Source organism: Thermobia domestica, chromosome 12 (genome assembly GCF_964235325.1).
Source record: "Thermobia domestica chromosome 12, izTheDome1.hap1.1, whole genome shotgun sequence".
Lineage (NCBI taxonomy): Eukaryota > Metazoa > Arthropoda > Insecta > Zygentoma > Lepismatidae > Thermobia > Thermobia domestica.
This window is the reverse complement of record NC_137465.1, coordinates 121,892,131-121,913,992: the sequence shown is the minus strand read 5'-3', so window position 1 is coordinate 121,913,992 and position 21,862 is coordinate 121,892,131. Positions and strand designations below refer to the sequence as shown.

The window sequence follows — 21,862 nt, the reverse complement described above, 5'->3', positions numbered from 1 at the left end:
TATATATATATATATATATATATATATATATATAAATATAACTTGATTTTTTGTCTCAAAATTTACAACAAAAATGTAACGGTTAAATAATCTTAATACATAGTTTTTTGTCGAAACATTCAATATTGGGGTAACTAACTTCTAAATATTCTACAAAATGGTGAAATTTTGAACTTCTCCAACAAGCCCAAAGTCGAATTTTTAAAATGAAGTGTGGTTAATTTCTTAAATGTTTGGACAAACTTCACATTTCTCAACTTTAGGAAAGGTGAACAAGAGGTATAAACGTACTTTTTCGTTACATTTAACCATATTTTAAAACAAAGCAGCCATTAAAGAAAAAAAAAATCAAACAAAAGTTATATTTAGTTTAAGCAATATGATAATATTGAAAAATAAGGTAAGAAATTGAAGTAGATTTATTTGATTTCTTAGGCATTTTACACGACAATGAAGCTGGTCAGAAATTGAGGCTGTGGTTCCCGACATGTAGAAGGAAGTTTCAAAAATGAGTTCGGAACTAAGCTACAACTCTGTTCTTGGTGCACATCATGCACGCGAAATAGTAAGTAAAATTTTCACTACTTGCATATCCTTACGTGTATACATTTATATTTTTATGTACATCTAATTTTAAATACTAGCTGGTCAGCTAGTACAATTATTTGAGGCACATGATCGATTTACTAGGCAGTGGTACTAAATGCAACTTGCACACCCTTCTTTCGCCTTCTAGAGGGATGTATACAATTTGAGGTAAAAGAGACAAAGTGCTTATTCCTTAATCTTGATTTAAGTAAAATTAATCTGGCATTTATATTGTCGTGGAAATACATTATTCAGTTAATATCTTCGGAGGATAAGCAACAAACACAGAAAACTATTCGTGTCGTTCGCTGATAGCCCAGGTAGATAAATGAATCTTTCGGTAAGCGAGAGATTAGTTGTTCGAGGCCCATCTTAATTAGCAATCCGGGTTTTCCTCTCATTTTCAGACACTGTTATCGTGTAATTCTCGTAACTTAATCCTTAAATATGTTTGTTTGTTTTTTTTTTTTTTTTTTTTTTTTTTTTTTTTACAAATTGTTACTTCAATATTGTTTTTATTTTAATAGCAGGACATATATATGAGGTATATTCAATAAAGACTAACTTTTGCTATAAAATCTGTATTGCTCATTTTACGAGGGGCATTCAATAAGTAAAGAGACAAATTGCTATAGCTCAATAAAGATTTATTTGAATCTTTCAAAACTAAGGCTATTTTTCAATATGATCATCCTTTACAGTTATGCATTTGTCCCATCTTTCTTGCAGCTTCCTAATTCCCTTGGCGAAGAAATCTTTCGATTTACCCCGAAGCCACCTTTGCACCGCTGCCTTAACTTCCTCATTGTTAGCAAATCTTTTTCCACGTAGGGCGTCTTTGAGTGGTCCAAACAGGTAAAAATCAGATGGGGCAAGGTCTGGGCTGTAGGCAGGATGAGGTAAGACCTCCCAACACAATTTTTGAAGCTTATCTCGGGTCAGCTGGGCTGTACGAGGGCGGGCGTTATCGTGCTGAAGAATGACTCCTTTTGACAAGAATCCATGGCGTTTGCTCCTGATAGCTGATTTAACTTTGTGTTCTAGCATCTCAGAATAGTATAGGCTATTGATAGTTCGCTGATCTTCAAGGAAATCGCAATAGATTGGACCCTGTGAGTCCCAAAAGATGGTCAGCAGCACTTTACCAGCGGAAGATTGAACCTTGAATTTTTTGCAAACTGGAGAGCTAGTGTGTTTCTACTCCATACTCTGCCTTTTGGTCTCAGGGTCGTAGTGATGGATCCAGGCCTCGTCGCAAGTCACTATTCTTTCAAAAAAGCGTCTCCTTCAATCAAACTTAGTTGCGTTAAGGCTTGACAAATGGAAAGCCTTGATTCTTTATGAGCGTCAGTAAGCTGTCTGGGAACCCATCTGGCACACGTTTTTCTGTACTTTAAAATGTTCCTAATGACATTGTGAACAGTTCCAACACTTACTTGAACTTCCTCAGCTATCATTTCAACAGTAATTCTTCTGTTATCACGAATAAGTCCGTCAATCCTCGATTCCAACGAAGAACCAGAAACTTCCACTGGACGTCCACATCGGGGTTCATCACCTACACTTGTTCGGCCACTTTTAAACCGATCAACCCACTTGTATACATTCGCACGGTTCATACAACCGTTATCGTACTGTCTCAACATTCGAGAAAAAATTTCACTTGGTTTTACACCTTCTGCGACTAAAAACCTAATGACTGAGCGCTGTTCTTCTAAGGTGCAATCTTCTAGAAGACTTGCCATGATGAATTGATATTTTTGAAGTTATGTTGACATAAAATTACGAAACAGCAGATCAGAGCATATCCCAAGGTTGCCAGCTAACACCCCTGAAACAAAAAAAAAATGATTAGTGTTAAAAATATAGACTTTGTCTCTTTACTTATTGAATGATCCTCGTACAACTACATACATACATACTAGCTAGTAATTTAGTTATCTTTATATACTTGTATAGTTCGGTCCATGGGCGTCCGCAGGGGGGTCGAATGCTAATATCTCTAAAATAAGAAGTAATTGTTTCAAATAAAAATGTATGTATTTTTTTTAAAGAAAGAAGAATGTTTATAAAACTGGAGCTTCATATTGTTTAAATACATAAAACATCTTATCTACGCATTTCAACTTGTGTGCTAGTTTTATATATATATATATATATATATATATATATATATATATATATATATATATATATATATATATATATATGTCAATCTGATGCACATATGTAAAATGCTTATTATGACAATATCTTGAAATTGTTCTCTTGGCACTCAAGAACAGATTACTTTGAACTGCTAGACCTCTTGGTGGGTCTTCCAAGTCAAATGTCAGAAAGAGCTCCTTCGTGGCTAAGCGGTTATCGTCCGCGCCTTTGGCGTGGGAGACCTGGGTTCGATTCCCGGCGGGAGCTCATGTGGTTCGGATTCCACGTTAATCAGTAGGTCCACGTCTCATATAGCCTCGCTGCTGAACGGGACGCTAAACTAAAATCAATTCAACTCAAATGTCAGGAAAACAAGATAGTATTACTCCGCCTTCCCAAGTGACGAAAGCTTCTTCGAAGAAAGAGGAGGAGACACACTCATCGTTAAAAATATGCATTGCTCTCTCTCTCAATCTCTGCGCTGCTTATATGAAATCACTACAAACACGTGACTTGGGTTGGGTCAAGTGCACAATTGAAAATAAATATTTGAATTCAGCGGGCGGTTTCCTCTATAAATCGAACAAAGGCGTTGTTCATGTTTTCCCAGGAGAGCAAGGACATGCACGCAAAACGGAACATCTTTAAAACTAAAGAGGGGACATGAATTCTCTGGCTTGGAACTGGCTCGCTCTTTTTTCTTTGTTGAAACAAGGAAAGAGACGGTATTTATTGCCTCCCTCTCTCCTTCCCCTTACCCGTATTCAAAAGCAAGACCCATAAAGCTATGACCTGCTACTTGTCACCAATAATGACTACTCGCTAATCCATATTTCAAGGTTGGTAAATGACCTGCCTACCAAACTTCCTTTGTATGAAATGTTATTTTCGGCTGATAAAGAAGGGATGCGAATAAAATACACCATCTGTTGCCAGTTAGGCATTATAAATTTCTATTTGTGGTAGCTAATCAATGTTTCAAGTAAAAGAGGTCAAGTTAGTTCAGTTGAGTTCTTAACTGTGTGGAAATCACTTGTTGATATTTGTTTGCAATTTATTTTAATTTGTGCGTGTGATTAAACTAATCTGCTCCGACAATGGACAGGAAAAAAAAAAAAAAAAACAAAGATTGATATATTCTTAAAAGAAACTACCTTTTCTAAAAATACTTCTTCTGCAATAAGTGTTGGTGCAAAAGTGGAGTTAAGTGATAGTGGAGTTACCAAATTACAGCGAAGTGAGTGTATTTTCCTCCAATTGTCCCAAATTTGATTCCACATTTTCTGACAGTGTTTTAAGTGACGTGATCAGCTATGATCCCAAAGATATTGGAAATTATGTTGATTTAAATTCCCAGGCATGTTTGTCGGACACTGACAGGTATGATCTAGTATTTCCATGGCAGCCTAGCCAAACGTATAATTTTAAACAAGATGCTGTGACTGGAAAGCGTCCTTTTCTATACAAATGATTTAGTCAGCTTCCTTGGCTTTCATACTCTAGAAAGCTACAGGGAGGGCTATGTAAGCATTGTGTTTTATTTCGGCCACCTGTAAAAAGGGGATTTCAGAGGTCTTTTATTGTAACTCCATTCCAAAAAGTACAATGACTTTTTTTTGCCTGTGCTCGTTCACACGAAAAATCTAAATGGCACATCGCATCCACAGAACGTGTTCAAGCTTTTTCAAAGGTTTTGCCTAACAAAAGTTCACCTGTTGAACAGAAAGTAAACGAAGCAGCTCAGAAACAAGTTGAGGAGAAGAGAAAAAAGCTATCATCTATTATTGAGTCAATTGTATTTTGTGCAACATGACTTATCTTTGTGAGGGAAGGATTTCAATTTCGGTAATTTCTATGACCTCCTCCGATTTATGGTGAATTCTGATAATGGTTTATTAAAACAGCACTTTGAGACTGCCGCTGAAAACGCCAAGTATGTGTCAGTAGGTATTCAGAATGAGCTTATATCAATTGCCGGTAATGTTTTATTCCGAAATTATAGAACCTAAGATTATGTCTTCCAAGTACTACAGCGTGCTGACAGACGAGACAGCCGTATTTCGGGTGTAGAACAATTATCGATAGGAATTCGATTTTATGACCCCAGTGAAAATAAGGCAAGCGAAGACTTTATCGGATTCATTCCATTAGATGAGTTCAATGCCGAACACATTGCTAAGATAATTCTAAAGGTTTTAGAGAAGACCGGTTTATCTGAATGTGAACTTGTTGGACAAGGTTTTGATGGCTGTTCTACCATGGCAGGGTGTAGTAATGGAATGCAAAGTATTATTAGAAAAAATGTCCAAAAGCATTTTTACCACTGCGCTACACATAAGTTAAATCTTGTTGTTAACAAATTGTGTTCCGTTTCCGACATACGCAACACCGTCGACAATGTTAAAGAAATCGTTACTTTCTTTCGTGAAAGCCCATTGAGAAGGAAACTTATTCCTAGCATCTCACTCCTTTCAGATACTAGATGGACTTCTAAATACAATAGCATAGGAATATTTTCTAAACACTTCGTTCAAATAATGCGTGCATTAGAAGACTTATCTATAAATTCTCCTGTTTCACATATAAGAAGCAATACTTATCGCCTTTTCTGTACAGGATCTACAGGTAGTTTCATTGTTTCTTCGGTAATTGTCAGCAATTATTCTTCCTGTCTTGAGTCAGTGGCGCAAATTTTACAAGGAATCCAATTGAACTTAATGGCAGCAAAGTCTCATCAATGAGTTGATTGGTATATTTAGAAATCACAGAGTAAACGCAGAAGAAACTTTTCAAGCGATTTTCCAAAAGTGCAGTAGTGTAGCGAAAGAACTTGATATTCACTTAACAGTTCCAAGAACTTCGTCTCGACAAGTTCATCGTGCTAATCCCCCTTCTACTTGCACAGAAGAATATTATCGCAGAGCAATTTTTGTCCCATACATCGATTCTCTTTTACAGTCACTAAATAACAAATTTTCTGAGGATAATAGTACAGGTTTCTCTCTGTTTGCATTACATTCATCCGAGATAAGAAATCTTTCTAAGTCTCAGTTCTTGCAGAAGATAGAAGAAGTAAGCCAAACATATAAGATAGAAAATTTCATTTCTCAGGCAGAATGCTGGTTTGATATGTGGAGACATAGAAATCTGGATTCTGCCAATTTAGAAAAACTCACTTTTTTCAACTTGATGGACCAATCTACATTTTACCCAGCAATAAAAGGCAATTCAAATATCTATTACACTTCCTGTTACAACTTGTACCGTTGAAAGAAGTTTTAGTACATTAAGACGTGTTAAAACTTGGTTAAGATCTACCATGTCTAAAGAACGATTAACAGGATTATGCATGATGAGTCTCCATCGAGAAACTGTACAAAAGAACAAAACAGAATTTATATCTGCTGTGTTGGATGCCTTCGGAAAAGAGTCAAGACGTGTACAATTTTTCAAAAAGTAACGTATATAAAGTATTGATTGGTTATTATTCGTGTGCTATGTGATTCTTGTTTTAATATTTATTAGAGTAATTTAGATGAAGCAAATTTAGTGTTTTTTTTTTTAATTAACCACGTGACTTTGAAAAGAGCCATTATCAAACAAACTTCCCAGATATGCAAAATTTCTGCATTAGTAGTACTTCATTAACTGTGATTCGTGTAATGAATAATAAAGGATAGAAATTCGTACTTCAAATCAAACTTAGTAAACAATTTAGTTGTGTGAGTGAAATCTGAAATGTGAGTTACCAGAAATATGAGGACGTTGGCAGACTAATAGTGATCTGTATTGTGATAATCCTCAATGTGGTCTCTCCTGCTATTGGTAAGTAATATATACTTTTTTGTTTTAAATTTTCTGTTCAGCGTTGATAAAAGTTCATGTTGCTCTTATATGAATAAAACGTATTTCCATTTGACTCGAAGTGCATATGTCATTACAACGGTATGTTGTATTATTATTTACCTGTACCGATTTTAGAATGGTGATCAGAGGTGCGACAACGGAGCATATTTTGTAAAGAAGAAAAATTGTATTGAAAAGATTTTTAGTGCTCCTTAGTTACCAAAAGATAGAATAAAATAAATAAGTGAGATTGTTGATTATTAGATTGCAGGGTTATCAGGAGAATTGATATTTAAGAAGTTAATCGCTTGTAATAAGTATATTAAACGAAGGTATAAAATAAAATGATATTTACGCTTCAAAGTTCTGTTTTTGATATTGTGGCTCAAGAACTATTTAATTAAGAACCAGTGGCGTTACATAATTAAATGGTGCCTTCATACCGGGAGTTAGTGTATCGTTCTGAAGTACAGTAACAACGGACACAATTGAGCCCAATATTTGTGTTACTATATTAAGAAGCGGTAAACGAATAAATCGAGGTATGTCGGAAACAGAAGGTATACAAGACCGACCTATGCAAAGTGGTAGTCAGGCTGCTGATACCGTGACCGACCTTTTAAAACAGATATCATGCCAAATGAACCAACTCCAGCAAAATATGGTTACCCAACAACAATTTGAGGAGTTCCAGCAAAATATGGTTACCAAACAACAATTTGAGGAGTTCCAGAATGTAACCCATCAACAATTGGAAGACTCCCTAAAGCAATTACAACTTAAAATTGAGGAACGACTGGAGGATAAAATGGATCAATTACATCGTAAAATAGAAGGTCAATTGGAGGAACAGATTTCCACGAGATGTAAGCAGTATGACCAAAAGATGGAACGAATATCCCAAAATTACACTGAGATGCAGGATGTAGTCAAAGCCATGGAATCGGTAATTAACGAACACACCTTTCACATCCGAGAACTCCGGGAGGATATGAATTCTTTGCAAGAGTGGTACCATACTACTAAGGAAGAGCACGACGGTGGACATAGACATCAGTCTCACAGTGGACATAGAAACCAGGCTATGTATAATGGATTAGAACCAGTAATCTCTCATGATGGTGGTTATAGAAATCAGTCTCCTTTTAAGGAACCAGAACCAGCAACAGCTCATCGAGTTTTGGAGGATAGTGAGTCTTCGGGATACAGTGAAGGAAGTACCGAAGTTGGAAGAAGAAAGAAATATTCATCCCGTAGGAATTCAAAATGTTACGGTAAATATTCAAAATCTCATAATAATGACAAACCTTTGCGATTTAGCGAGGTAAAGTCATTGACCAAATTTAGCGGTGGACCTGATGATATTCCTGCACGGGTATTTATCGAGAAGTTCGAGGACGAATGCGACTTGATAGGAATCAAAGAATCAAAATTCCTGAAGATACTTCCACACGTCTTACAACCTCCATGCTTAACGTGGTTCAAAGCCATTCGAGAAAATCTCCACGCTTATTCAGATTTTAAAGCGGCCCTACTATCCAATTATGAAAACGACTTTATGCTTGCTAACAGGGATGCTTTATTACGTACCAAAGTTTTCGATCCCCGAAGTCACAAAAATGTTACGGAATTTGTAGTATCGACATACAACGAATTAAAAGCTCTAAATCCTAATCATCCGGAATCACGTATAATTGCTTCAATTCGCATACTATTGCCGTTTAGATTACAACAAATGTTAATGTCTGCACAATGTGTCAATTTCAGTCATATGGTCATGTTAGTGCAGAACTTCGAGAGTCAATATTTGATGCAGAAAAATAATAAAAATCCCAATAGAGGTCAGGGTAATGTTAGCCGTAATCCTATTAATTATGCTCATATTCGCAATATAAGTGTACAGAATGGAAATAGCTCTAACACACAAGGAAATGGCAATCGTCGTTTTAATGAACGAGCGTGTAATCCAAATAATACCGGTAACGCAACTCAACCTAATGGAAGAAATAATAATAGGAATTTCAGAAATAATCACCGAAATTATAATCGAAGTAACAACAATTATCGTAATTATGCACAAAGTCGGTTCATAGGTGGTAGCAATTATAATAACAGAAATCCAAATTCTGTGTATGCATACAATCGATCCGATTCTACTCAAGAATGCGGAATACAATGTTCCTTAATTGCGCCCTTTGAACGAATAACTTGAACCATTAAAAAGGCGTCCGACAGATTTGTTTTAGATCGACTTTGCTTATGTCTATGGTTAATGTGTTCTTTATTCAGTTTATTATTTTGGCAACCTACCGAAAATACTAGAAAGATGTGAATGGACTTAGTTAAAAATGTAGTCCCTCCTGAGATCATAAGTAAAATTAATATAAATTATGTATAATAGAGGGAACTCAATCTCAAAACGAGATAAACGTCGTATTTCATAATTATATAACTTATTTATTGTATTTTTCTTCATGTTATTTTATCTTTAACTATTTTTCTAGTGTAACAATTATTTTCTTCAATGTTAAAGTATGCTATATTGTTTTATTGTGTTCACAACACTATAATTACTCATTAAGCCCTTTATGCGATCTATATGTATATTCACGTAGAATGTTTATTCCGTGTTTACATCTGGATCAATTCTATTAGAGAACATATTTATATTTAATTCAGTGCAATTATATTTAACTTCATGAATAAAACTATGCACATTATAGTAAATATAGTCCAATGAATCAAAAAAAAAATTGTGGACCGTATTATTATTGTTATTTTTCTGTTGATGTACCTTGATACTTATATTACAATGTAAGGCCAAAGAATATGCTTAATTATGTGATTGATTTTATGATACAGATGTAAAATATAATTTTATGTATATACAAGGGCTGATCAAAATGTGTATACTTGTACGGTCCAGGATTCTTTTCATTTATTGTTAATAAATAAATGAAATCCATGTTCGTGGCGCCAGATACAACGGTATGTTGTATTATTATTTACCTGTACCGATTTTAGAATGGTGATCAGAGGTGCGACAACGGAGCATATTTTGTAAAGAAGAAAAATTGTATTGAAAAGATTTTTAGTGCTCCTTAGTTACCAAAAGATAGAATAAAATAAATAAGTGAGATTGTTGATTATTAGATTGCAGGGTTATCAGGAGAATTGATATTTAAGAAGTTAATCGCTTGTAATAAGTATATTAAACGAAGGTATAAAATAAAATGATATTTACGCTTCAAAGTTCTGTTTTTGATATTGTGGCTCAAGAACTATTTAATTAAGAACCAGTGGCGTTACATCATATTGAATTGTTAAATAGCAAGAGAAAGAAAGAAATATTTTAAAAGAAGACTCTGGGAAAGTTTGTGCTACAAAAAATTTGAAATAGTCTGTACAATCTTCGTGTACAATGTATATAGATTAATTTTATGTAATCCATTTTGTCATCTAATTTCATTTCATATTTGTTGTCTTTCATAGTTTTACAATAATAACAGTATCATCAAAATAAATAATATTTTCATGTTTTGTAGTAATAGAAAAGGAAAAATGCTACTAAAAGGAAGCAGGGGTGTCATTTTAGACCATTTCAGATTTGGCTTGGGGGGACGGGAAGGCCCCCACCGACATAAGATTTTCACTGGTTTTACCAGTACGGTATATTAGTAGACAGTTGAGTAAAGTATATTGTTTCTCAAACTCAGGGAGGGAAAATTGCCCTCTGCCCCCTAAATGACGCCCCTGAAAGGAGGTCATGACTTCTTTTTCGAAAATACGGGAGCACATTAAATGGTCAAATATATTTTTCAATCCTCCAGACCACAATTACTTCGATTTTTATCTTTCTAATAATAATAATAATAATAATAATAATAATAATAATAATAATAATAATAATAATAATAATAATCTCCTGGAATGTATGCAACATATTAATCTTTATAGAACTTGAAGTTTGTGTAATCTGAATTCCAACAAGACAAAAATCATATAATAGCAAGCTAATCTTTTTTACCCCTCCACCTACCTGCGAAATTTTCTACGAACGCCTCTGGTTCGGTCGCCTATCTACATTGTCATGTACTATTTTACCGCCGTAAGATCCCTATTTACTGCTAGCAGTTAGTGAATCAACTGCTAGGTTTTAGTATGCACACAGTTGCCCACATAGATAAACATACAGTATGATCTTCAATATCTGCATTATATGAATAACGTATTTTAATGTGCTTGTCTAAATCGAATTTTATAAAGATAACAGGATTTACCCATCTAGTTTGTGAACGCATGTAAAATATTACAATTAATGCATTTTATAATATAATGCATTGCTTTTTGAGTCAATTTATGGGACTTTGTCACAGAAAATTGTGAGGAATGATATCCAAAAATAAGTACAAACATGAAGATAAGAGATAGAAAAAAAATCAAGACCTTTTATATATTCAACACAGTTGCCGCGATATACTTACAATAATGTTTGACATTAATTGTAAATACTGTTTCTTTTACGTTGAACCAGTGCTCTAATTGTTTCATCTCAATTTAAGATAATATCACACTGATTTCCAATGGTATGTTGAACTCTAAGGAGGTAGTCTGTAAATTACTTTTCAAACGTCAGCATTAAATACAGGGTGTCTACTAGTCTGGAAAACATGGAAAACCTGGAAAAGTCAGGGAATTTTCTATATATTCTGGAAATTTTTAGTGAAGTTAAGTTTATTTCATTGCTTTTACATTTTATCTCTACAATGTTTGGAAAACAACTTTTCGATACTGCAGAGGTCATCATAAAGTGAAGGACTTCTGAAAGGAGTTGCGAACCCTTAGGTCTGGAGCTCGTGATTTCCGATCTCCACGTTAAAAAATGATCCTCATATCCAGGAGTGTAGCTAGGCTATTGCAACTGGTGACTCCCAATAAAGTTCTAAATAACACTTGTTCTGGTCTTGTTGATTTTAATGTAGCGATAAGTTGGAGCCTAACTATGTATGGTTAACTCTAATTTATAATATAATCCGTACCTACATTAGTTAGATTTAAAATTCGTATTTCATTTTCTTCATATTTCATTTTCAGTGCAGTTTGACGTTCTGCGTGTATTTTGTGATTTTTATTATTTTGCAGGTAATTTTTGTGATTTTTTTTGATATGCTTGTAACTATTTAATAAGAACATTTTTTCTAGCAAGTGCTCTATTTTTATGGAGAACGTAAATGTAATAGACAGAGCTCAGCGATCATTACCAAAGTTGTAGAAGTATGTTGATTCGGATTCAGGTGGTAATTGAGAACCATCTTGTGACAGCTTCAAAATTGTTAAATCCTGTATGAAAGATTCTTTGCTTGGAGCTACATTAACTTTCTTCCAAACATTTGCTGCATTCAGTCTTTTCTTACGAAATTTCAGTCAGACTCACAAATGCTTCATTTTCCTTATGGTGAAATACTTAAACTTCTGAAGTCCCTTATGCTTAGATTTGTTAAAAAGTCCATTGTGATTGAAGCATCTAGTTCTGAAGACTCGATGAAAGTTTGCCTAGAAGATGGTAGTAAGGATCTGTGTTCTGCTAAGCAGGTTGATGTCGGATTTGCAATACGTACAACATTAAAATCAGAGAAGTTATCTGAAATGGATATCCTTCGTTTTCGGAGGGATTGTTTGCATATTTCAACGTGTTTATAAGGAGATTCTGTGTAAATTGCCATTGAAATTCAGACTTACTTATAGTGATGCATGCCTCTCTCCCAATTCAGTTTTAAACAAGATACTTGGGAAGGAGCAAATAACCGTAGCATTAAAAGTGCTTGTAGAGAATCATCATTTGTCTGGGCCTGCTACTGATGAAGTAAAACAACTCTACAATGAAATTTGAATTCATGATTCAGTTATCACAAGAATGAAGAATTTTGACGTGACTAAGGATCGTTTAGATCACTTGTGGTTCTTCATTCTTGACAACACTAACACCAGCAACAATTTTTGCATCGTTCGTTAAGAAAATTCGAGTGTTATCACACGGAAACGCTTCCGTTGAACACAGTTTCTCATTGAATAAGGAATTTCTTGTAGGTAATCTACATGAAGAGTCTTTAGTTTTGCAGAGAATAGTACATGACGCTGTCATGTGTTACGGAGATGTTCAGGCAATGCCAATCTTAAACCAATTAATTCATGCAGCAAGAAGTGCAAATGTCAAATGAAAAGAGGCTTTCAGAAGGTAGTAGACAACAACTGAGGCAGAAAAAAATTGGGCAAAAGAGAGCAGCTGCAGAGTTGGAAGAACTGAGGGAAAAGAAGGAAAAAAATCCTTGAGAAAGCAGCAAAAGAAATCAACGAAGTTCATGAGCACATGAAAAATCTTAAGAGAAAATCCAGTAACGTGATCATAATTGGAAATCTCATGTAGATTTTAGTGTTCTAGATTATAAAAATATTCTGTATTTAGTATTCTATATAGAAGTACTAAATATAGAATACTTTTATAATCTAGAATACTAAAATGCACAATTTGTCAGTATTTCTATCTCGCAAGGACATTCTTTTTAGTATTCATAACTCTGTGTGTATTGTCGTGTATGTATTAGCCCTACTTCCTGTCCTGGAATAATAAAAAATCTAATAGAACTAAATCACTTGAATAGTCCAGTTTATGTAACTATGTGTACTACCATGAGCAAAATAAATGACGCGTCTCTTTATTTTGAAGTTTTTTGAAAATATCTCCGTTTTCTTTATATGTTCGAAATTTCGGAAGGTTTCCCCAGCAGGACAGGTTAATAACAAACCCGTTTTTAATATTTGTGTTAGATATTAGCTTAAAATAAAGAAATTAGAAGCAAAAAACATTAAATCGACAGAAATCTCGAGAATTACCAACTCTGCTAAAGTGGGAAATTTTCAAGAACACGAGGGAATTCTGCATTTCAACACGAAGCAGCGACATCTATGTCATTGAGAGAAATGTGGATTAAATCTACAAACTAAACTTTTAACGAATATTTCTAGTATGTCTTATTATATGCATTATCTGCAAACTCCAAATATATGAATATATGCTAAGTATTAACATAAAGATAGAGCAAATAGTGGAAATTATCTATGGAAAAGGACGAATTGGTAGGACGATCGGAATGAAATATCGTCTTTACCGGAACAGGCTCAGTTCACGTAAAAAAACAAATAGCTCAGTTAGTTAAAGCAATGAGTCTGTATGCTGAAGGTAGCGGGTTCGATCCCATGGAAGTGTCGTTGTCATTTTTATCTCTACACTACGGTTATTTTATTTATTTTTTTATGTGGGAAAGAATTAAATTGTAACGTATGTGTAAAACTCATGACGATACCAAAAAAAAGAAAAAATGCCGTTGTCGCACTTGCATTAGCGTCCCTAATTTTGTTTGCAAACAGTTTCGTAATTATTTCCCCTGTGCTCACTGTTCACCATATGCTCGCTGGCGCATAACGAATGTTTCCCAGTAAATGTTAATTCTAATTTGGAGAATTTTATAAAGTTTTACAATATTTCTCACTAGATACTCTTCTATCTACGTGTTTGGATATTTTGATAACAGATGTCCCTATTAAATGTTTAATTTTCCCTAGATGTTTAATTACGGAAAAGTTTTACAATGTATTTGTATTGAATTGAAATTGTTTTGAATTTACTACATAAGGTAAGTAGACCGAAGGAGGAGAACTCAAGTAATTGATATTCTACGTAAAAGCAACCTATTGTAGAATGATGATGCTTCTTACCTTCAGCACATAATCTTTACGTTAGAGAGTCAGACAGAGAAAAATCCTGGTTTTTCCTCCTCTATGACCACCCATCTTAAACCTCTACATATCATTGTTCGTCTCACAAAATTTCGGTGCTCCAAAAACATTCAAATAATAATAATAATAATAATAATAATAATAATAATAATAATAATAATAATAATAATAATAATCCTGAATATGCCCCATCCTTACATAATGTAAGGATATCTTAGTTTCCTAGTTTAAATCTTAAATATCTTAGTTTAAAATGCTTTCTTTAGTACTTATTTAAGCAACCATGTAGGAGGGGGTACGACTTTTTATTTTGCCCCTCTCATTTCAGTACCCTTCCAACAGAAAGTAATTTTTGATAAGCAGGACAGACAAAATGAATAAGAAATATATTTACAGCATCCTCTCCCCTTTCATGATTGGAATATCACGTAATATTTTTTATTCTACGAAAGATGGCCCTGTGCGGTTAGGGGTAGGTAACTAAAAAAATACCTAATATATAGCGCCCCTTGATTGTAATATTACCGCTTCTTTATTTGTACGAGGGAGCCCCTACACAATCAAGGGTGACAAAAAGAATAGGAAGAGTGTCTATTGATTCCAGTGGTGGATCCAGCACGAACTCCTGGGGGAGGGGAGTTGAAGTGAAACATTCTTTTGATGATGTGAAGCTGTCACAAATTACCACTTAACTAAACTAAACAATAGTGGGGGAACCGGAACCCAGTCAGTTTAAATTGATGTAAAAGTTTAATTTTTGGCTTCATATTAAAAGTTGTGGTTTCAAATGAGAAGTGGTCAATCATCCAAGTCCAAGTGGTCAATCATCAAATCTCGTGGGGCTCTTCAGTGTAGGCTAATACGGCCCCCTTATGAGAAAAGGGCAAAATTATTAACATGTTTATAACTTTCGAATTTTTCGTCTATTTTAAAGAAATATTTTGCTTCGTATTAAAGTGTTGGTTCCAAATGACAAATTCAGTCCGAGTGGACAATGATCAAATCTCCGGGGGGGGGGGGGGGCTCTTCAGTATAGGGGGCTACGGCTCCCTTATAAGAAAAGGCAAAAATATGAAAATGCTTATAACTTCCGAATTTTCCGTCTATTTTAAAGAAATTATTGGCTTCATATTAAAGCCTTGGCTTCAAATGACAATTTCAGTCCGTGTGGACAATGATCAAATCTCGGAGGGCTCTTCGGTGTAGGGGTTTCGGCTTCTTTATGGGACAAGATTCACGTAGTTGATATTGCAAAATTGTTTTGTATATATAAGTGGAAACTTGCACCATTTGGTTAATTTTACCTCTTATGTTTTGCAGATTCATATTCCAAGCAATAGTTACTTCGCAGAGCTAAAAGAAGGCACTTACTAGTTTCATTAAAATGAAACGTCTTGTATGAGAAGTTCTCATGGAGCCGACGAACGAATAGGCATCCAAACGTTGGTTAAGTCGAACGGTTGAAACCCGTTGAGCTCGCTACAATTATTATTATTATTATTATTATTATTATTATTAATAATAATAATAATAATAATAATAATAATAATAATAATAATAATAATAATAATAATAATAATAGAGCATTCACCTTTGGTGCATGGGGTCCGTGGCTCGATTCCACTTCGCGCCAAGTGAAATTTGAGGTGGACAAATACCGTGTGCATGGGTATGTGTTTTCTTGAGATTTTCCATTTTCCTCCCACTTTCTTCATTTCACCATTTCATTCATCATCATTCTCCCTTAGCGTAGGTGCACAATCGACCAACGTTAAACTAGATATTGCAATTTCAATAATAATAATAATAAAAATTAATTCAACTGAAAGGACTGTAATTTATGTGGACAGCAATTATCATAAATATGCAACCATTATAAAAATAATGCTTTGAGTAGAAAGATAATCCTTTCCAAGTGTTAACGAATGCGCACGAGATAAGACATGTCTCGAGAAAGAGACAAGACGCGCTTTGTGACATCCAAGATAATACGAGGCAAATGTTTTGGACACGAGATAACTTGTAAAATGTCTCGTCTTGTCTGGAATGTCTCGAAAACAAAAGTCTAAGTTTTAATATTATCTTTCAAGATCTATTCTCTCAGAAGTAGTTCTCTGCCTTAAAATTAATAACGACATTTGTGATTTAAAAAAAGATAAACAATGCCTAAAGTTAATAGTTAACTTTTCGAAAAGAAGCTTCATTAAGGGTGAACCTGAAAGATGTCCACAAACTTCGGGAGGTGATTCGTGACATCAAAAGGAGACAAATGGTCCTCTTGCAGTTTTCGAATTCAGCTTCGTTGTCGAGATACAGGGTTGCCAACTGGTCGTGTTTGAGAAACTCACTGAGAATAAATTCAAGTCCAAGAATAAACTACTACTCATATATTTTTCAGGTCAATTGACTTATACCATGTTGTAAGGTCAAATATTTATTTATGAAGTGTGTACAAAATTCGCCAGGGTCTTTTCTGAGAAAATCGTCGAGAAAAAGTCACCTCCAAGAATAAACTACCCCTTGTAAATTTTTCTAAGAGAAATATCTGATACTGCAATATAGGGTTGTTAATTAAATATTGATTAATGAAAAATAAACAAAATTGTTAAAACCATTTTTGAGAAAATAGCGTTTTTCGATTTTCGGCTGTTTGTAAACCACACTTATTTTAGGTGGTAGGATAAAATGGAAAAGCTCCTGTAAGAATACTAAGTAAACCCTAAGTTTAAAATTTGGTGTAGATAAGTTGAACGGTATGGCCTCTAGGCGAGTGCATATAAAAGTGTGCCGAACGGACGGACCGGAAGGACGGGTGTCGAAAAGTCACATTTTCGGTATGTAGACGCCATGAAACATGTAAATCCGTTGAAATCTGAATTTGATATTATTTTCACAATCACTATATTTTCTTCTCTCTTTTGTCGCTCGAAAAAGAAAAGCCTAAGTTTACCACAAAAAGCTAGGGAGTTTCTCAAAAAATATTCAATTACAGGGCCACCGCACTAAACTTTTTCAATTCAATTTCTTAACTGTGTTAGGCCGCAGTTGTTACTGAAGTGTGTATTTGGATAATACGAATAAAGTTATCGTATTATTCAAATACATCGAATGTCAGATTATCGAATAAAAAACTTCGATTGAAGAAAATCCACACTACAAAACTAACTCACACTTTGAGCACATTTTCATTAGACATATAATAGACCAATTAATGCAATCATTGTTTATGAAATATGAAAAAAAATCAAATGAGTCACTTTGGGAAAGTCGTTCAAAAAGAACACGTCAAGAGTAACCTACCTCTTGTGAATTGTTTCGAACAATGAGTTAAGATATACTTTTGGTTATTAATGAAATATTTATTTGCGAAATTTGAACAAACTCGCCTGTCGTTCGAGAAAATTGTCGGGGAAAAAACCTTGACCCCAAAAATAAACTATCCGTTGTAATTGTTTTTCATAGAAATGACTTATACTAAAATATAGGGTTATTAATGAAATACTTATTTATGAGTTATAAATAAAATTGTCCGAGTAATTTTTGAGAAAATCGTGAGGGAAAAATAACTCCCCGAATAAACTATCTCTTGAGGATTCTTTCAGGGTAAGCGAGTTATTCCATATTACTAAGTTTTTAATGAAATATTTATTTCTGAGTACGAACAAAATTGCTTGACTCATTTTTGAGAAAACCGTGGAGGAAAAACACCCTCAAGAGTAAACTACCCCTCGCATATTTTTTCAGGACAAATGAGTTTTGCCATATTGTTCGGTTATTAACGAAATATTTATTTTTGAAATATGAATAAACTCTTTTGAGTCGTTTTTGAGAAAATCGCCCAGACAACACTCCACCAAGAATAAACTACCCCTCGCATTTTTTTAGGACAAACGAGTTATGCCATATTGATAAGTTATTAATGAAATCTTTATTTATGAAATATGAACGAAAACATTTGAGTCCATTTTGAGAAAATCACTGAGAAAAAACTCACCCCCTTAGTATAAACTACCTCTTGTAGATTTTTCTCAGATAAATGCCTTATACCACAAAATAGGGTTGCTAATTAAATATTGATTTATAAAAAAAGAAAGAAAACAAGATCGTTAGAGCCAGTTATGAGAAAATATCTTTTTTCTATTTTCATCGTACAGGAAACTACCCTTGTTTTGGGAGTAGGAGGGAAATAAAAAAAAAACTATAGGAAATACTATGAAAATCTTAAACTAAAATTTGGTGCAGATAAGTTGAACGGTATGGCCTCTAGGCGAGTGCACAGAAAAGTGTAGCGAACGGACGGACGAACAGATAGACATGTATCGAAAAATAACTTTTTCGGTGTTAGGGGCTATAATACGTGTAAATTCGTTGAAATCTCAAATTTGATTTTTTTTTCGAACACCATACTTTCTTCTCTCATTTGTCACTTCAAAGTAAAAGGAACTCAGAACTACAGATAAAAGACACCTACTTTTACACATAGACATTATTTATTGATTTAAAATTGTTTTAGTTTGTGTCATTTCACTTTCAATTGAAAGGTTTTACAATGATTAACGGCATACCAATGACGAGACGGAAGTTTTCAGGAAGTAAATGCATTCAGAAGTCTAGATTGCATTACAGCTATCAGTCTGTTTTTATTTCTGCAATTGTTAACAGCTGTAATTTCGTCGAAACGCTACATGAAATAATTTTTGGTTGACGTCATTGTGTTACTATTTTAGTATTGTTCTCCAGACTTGGTTGAAGTTTTGACTTAACGGTTATACATTTTTTTCTTATTTCATCGTTACACATAAGAATAAAATGTTGTGGTGACTGGATAGATTCGAACCTACGAACATTGAGTTTTTATTCTTCAAACAATTTACCAATGGACCAAGCTTTGTCCTCACGTTAACGTACGGTTACAGGGTTTATTACGATTTAAATAAAATGGCTGGCTGTTAGAGTTTCCTGCCCAAATATTTCGATAAAAAATTTTCATTGCTTCGTACATTGTTTAGATACACATTTTAGGAGAGTGAATTTTGGTGTATATAATAATTTCATGCCAGATAAAAGCTGGATAAGTTTTAATAACATGTTTCATATGTAGTTCTCAATAATAGACTTGTTCGGGATGACGTTCCAAGGTTTAGCATTGACTAGCAGTTTTTGCTATTAATATCCCTTCTAGCAATATTGGCAGTAGACAAAAGTTAGCCCGTGTTAAAGCTTTTTGCTCCTAATTTAGTTATTTTACTTTATTATTTAACGAATATATTGAAAATTGTCAGAGACACGTATGCAGTAATTTATTTCGGGAGGGGTCCGACTTCAATATTAGGATAAATTATAATAAAATTTTAAAAGATAATCCCCAAAATTAGGCTAAATTTACAGAAAAGTTGGGGTTTCAGAGGGGGTCCGGACCCCCTAGACCCACCCCTAAATGCGTTCTTGTTTGTCAGTAACATTTCCTCATTTTGAAACCCTCAAAAACTTCGGATAGACTATATAAAGGAAAACGAGTTATTTTCGATGAAATATCACTTCAAGGAGACGCGTCAGTTTTATTGCACAGTGTGGTATCCCACGTTCACAATGGCAAGAGTTTCTTTCCTCTGATTCTCTGTCATTGTGCTCTATCGAAAGGTTAGGTTTGTAACATATTACTCCTACGAACAAGCATGACTGGCAGATAGGAATACTGAACACAACTCCAGAGAAATGCATGCTGGAACTTACGTTTATAGCTACGCTTTGGTGATTTGCCCTCAAGGTCAATCGAGTGGTAATTCAGTTCCGTCTCTGTTCTTAAGCCATGTTCGTATTACTTCGAACAGTTTTGATAATGAAAAGCATGCCTCTTAATATAACAGACTTCTTTCGCGTAAGAAATCGAAACTCAGTTGGTCAGAGCAACTAGTCTGTAAGAATTAGGTTGTTAGTTAGTTAGGAGCCCAGTACGAGTAAGGGTTTTTATTACTATTGTTTTTATCTTTTTTATGTGAGGAAAAATCAAATTGTGACATCGCGATATCAAATGTATTTGATTAGGTAGCTTTGTCTTACCTAAACTTTAAACATCAGTAACCGTCGAAATTATTTCACTAACCGATCACTTACTGAACATTTCAAACACGTCAAACCAGTGGCATAACATGAAGGTTAACCTCTCCTCCGCAGTCCTTAGTTATGCGTCCGTACTTTCAAGGGCGGACTAAGGGCCGGGCGACTGCCCGGGGTGCCAGAGAAAGAGGGGCACCAAAACGAGCCTCAAAAAGTAAATTTTACAATGTGCTTTCTACTGACGTTTTTGGTTTATATTCTTGTAAAGTAGTGGCAATTATATGATCTTTTTACATTTCACTATGGAAGAAGAGAGTTTCATAGTACTAAGGGGGCTGTATCGAAAAATTGAGAGATGGCATGTAGAATAAAGAGTGCCGGGAATTAAGTATTGTTTGTTTGTTTGCTTGAGTTTAGCGTTCCACGGTTATGCCTTAATGGGCAAGGGAGATGTGGATACTAATTATAGTGGAATCCGAACCACTTTTATCGTTCAACAGTAATCCACCGGGAATTGGACCCGGTACCACAGAGGGCAGGCGTGCTAGCCACTAGACCAGAGGGGGTGGAGTTGGTATTGTTTATAGCGGGCCATATTCTTTGTGAAGTTTTCCTAGGTAATGGATTTCTTTTTGAAAGTGGGTTTAAAACAGGGGCGTCATTTAGGGAGGGCAGAGAGGGGCATTTGCCCCCCCTGAGTTTGAGATGTATATAGATTTTATCATTAGAATAGTAGTAAATCAGTGAAAAACGCGAAATTTTACTTATATCAAGAGGTCTTGCCCCCCCCCCCTTCAAAGCAAAATCTGAAATGACGCTCCTGGTTTAAACTATTAAAAACACTATGATAAAATGTAAAATATAGGCTACTACTAGGGGAAGGGCGCCAAAAAGTCACTTGGCCCGTGTGAAAATTTGGCCTGCTCCGCCCCGGCGTACTTTCTGTATATTTTTTGGCCTTGCAGCTTGTGCGGTCCCCACGCCACATTGTTGCGGGGGCGCTATTTACGCCTAGCTTTCGAACGTAATTCAATAACTGTTTAAGAAATTCTACCATCAGCGTGGAAACGGGAATATATTTTTCTAATAGTCCCATAGAACTTTCACTCAGAACGCCAGATGCAATTTTTCAGAGTGGGCTCTGGCTCATATTCAGGAATAATAATAATAATAATAATAATAATAATAATAATAATAATAATAATAATAATAATAATAATAATAATAATAATAATATTAAATATGAATGTCTTTGGAGAGCCGAAATTATGTGACACGAATCATTATAGATAGAGCTTTAAGATGAGTGGTCATAGGGGAGGAAAAACAGGATTTTTCTCTCTCTGACTCTCTAACGTTAAGATTATGTGCTGAAGGTAAGAAGCATCATCATTCTACAATAGGTTGCTTTTACATAGAATATCTATTA

General features: G+C 34.6%; 1 protein-coding gene across 1 annotated transcript in view; it reads left to right on the top strand.

Annotated features, from left to right (window-relative positions):
• Positions 1–21,862, top strand: part of LOC145666613 (katanin p60 ATPase-containing subunit A-like 2) — a gene marked incomplete in the record, with an annotated part of 83,939 nt that overhangs the window by 14,956 nt on the left and 47,121 nt on the right. The window contains 1 exon segment of the mRNA XM_081734045.1: positions 436–565. Within this exon segment, the coding sequence (XP_081590171.1) occupies positions 509–565 (57 nt within the window).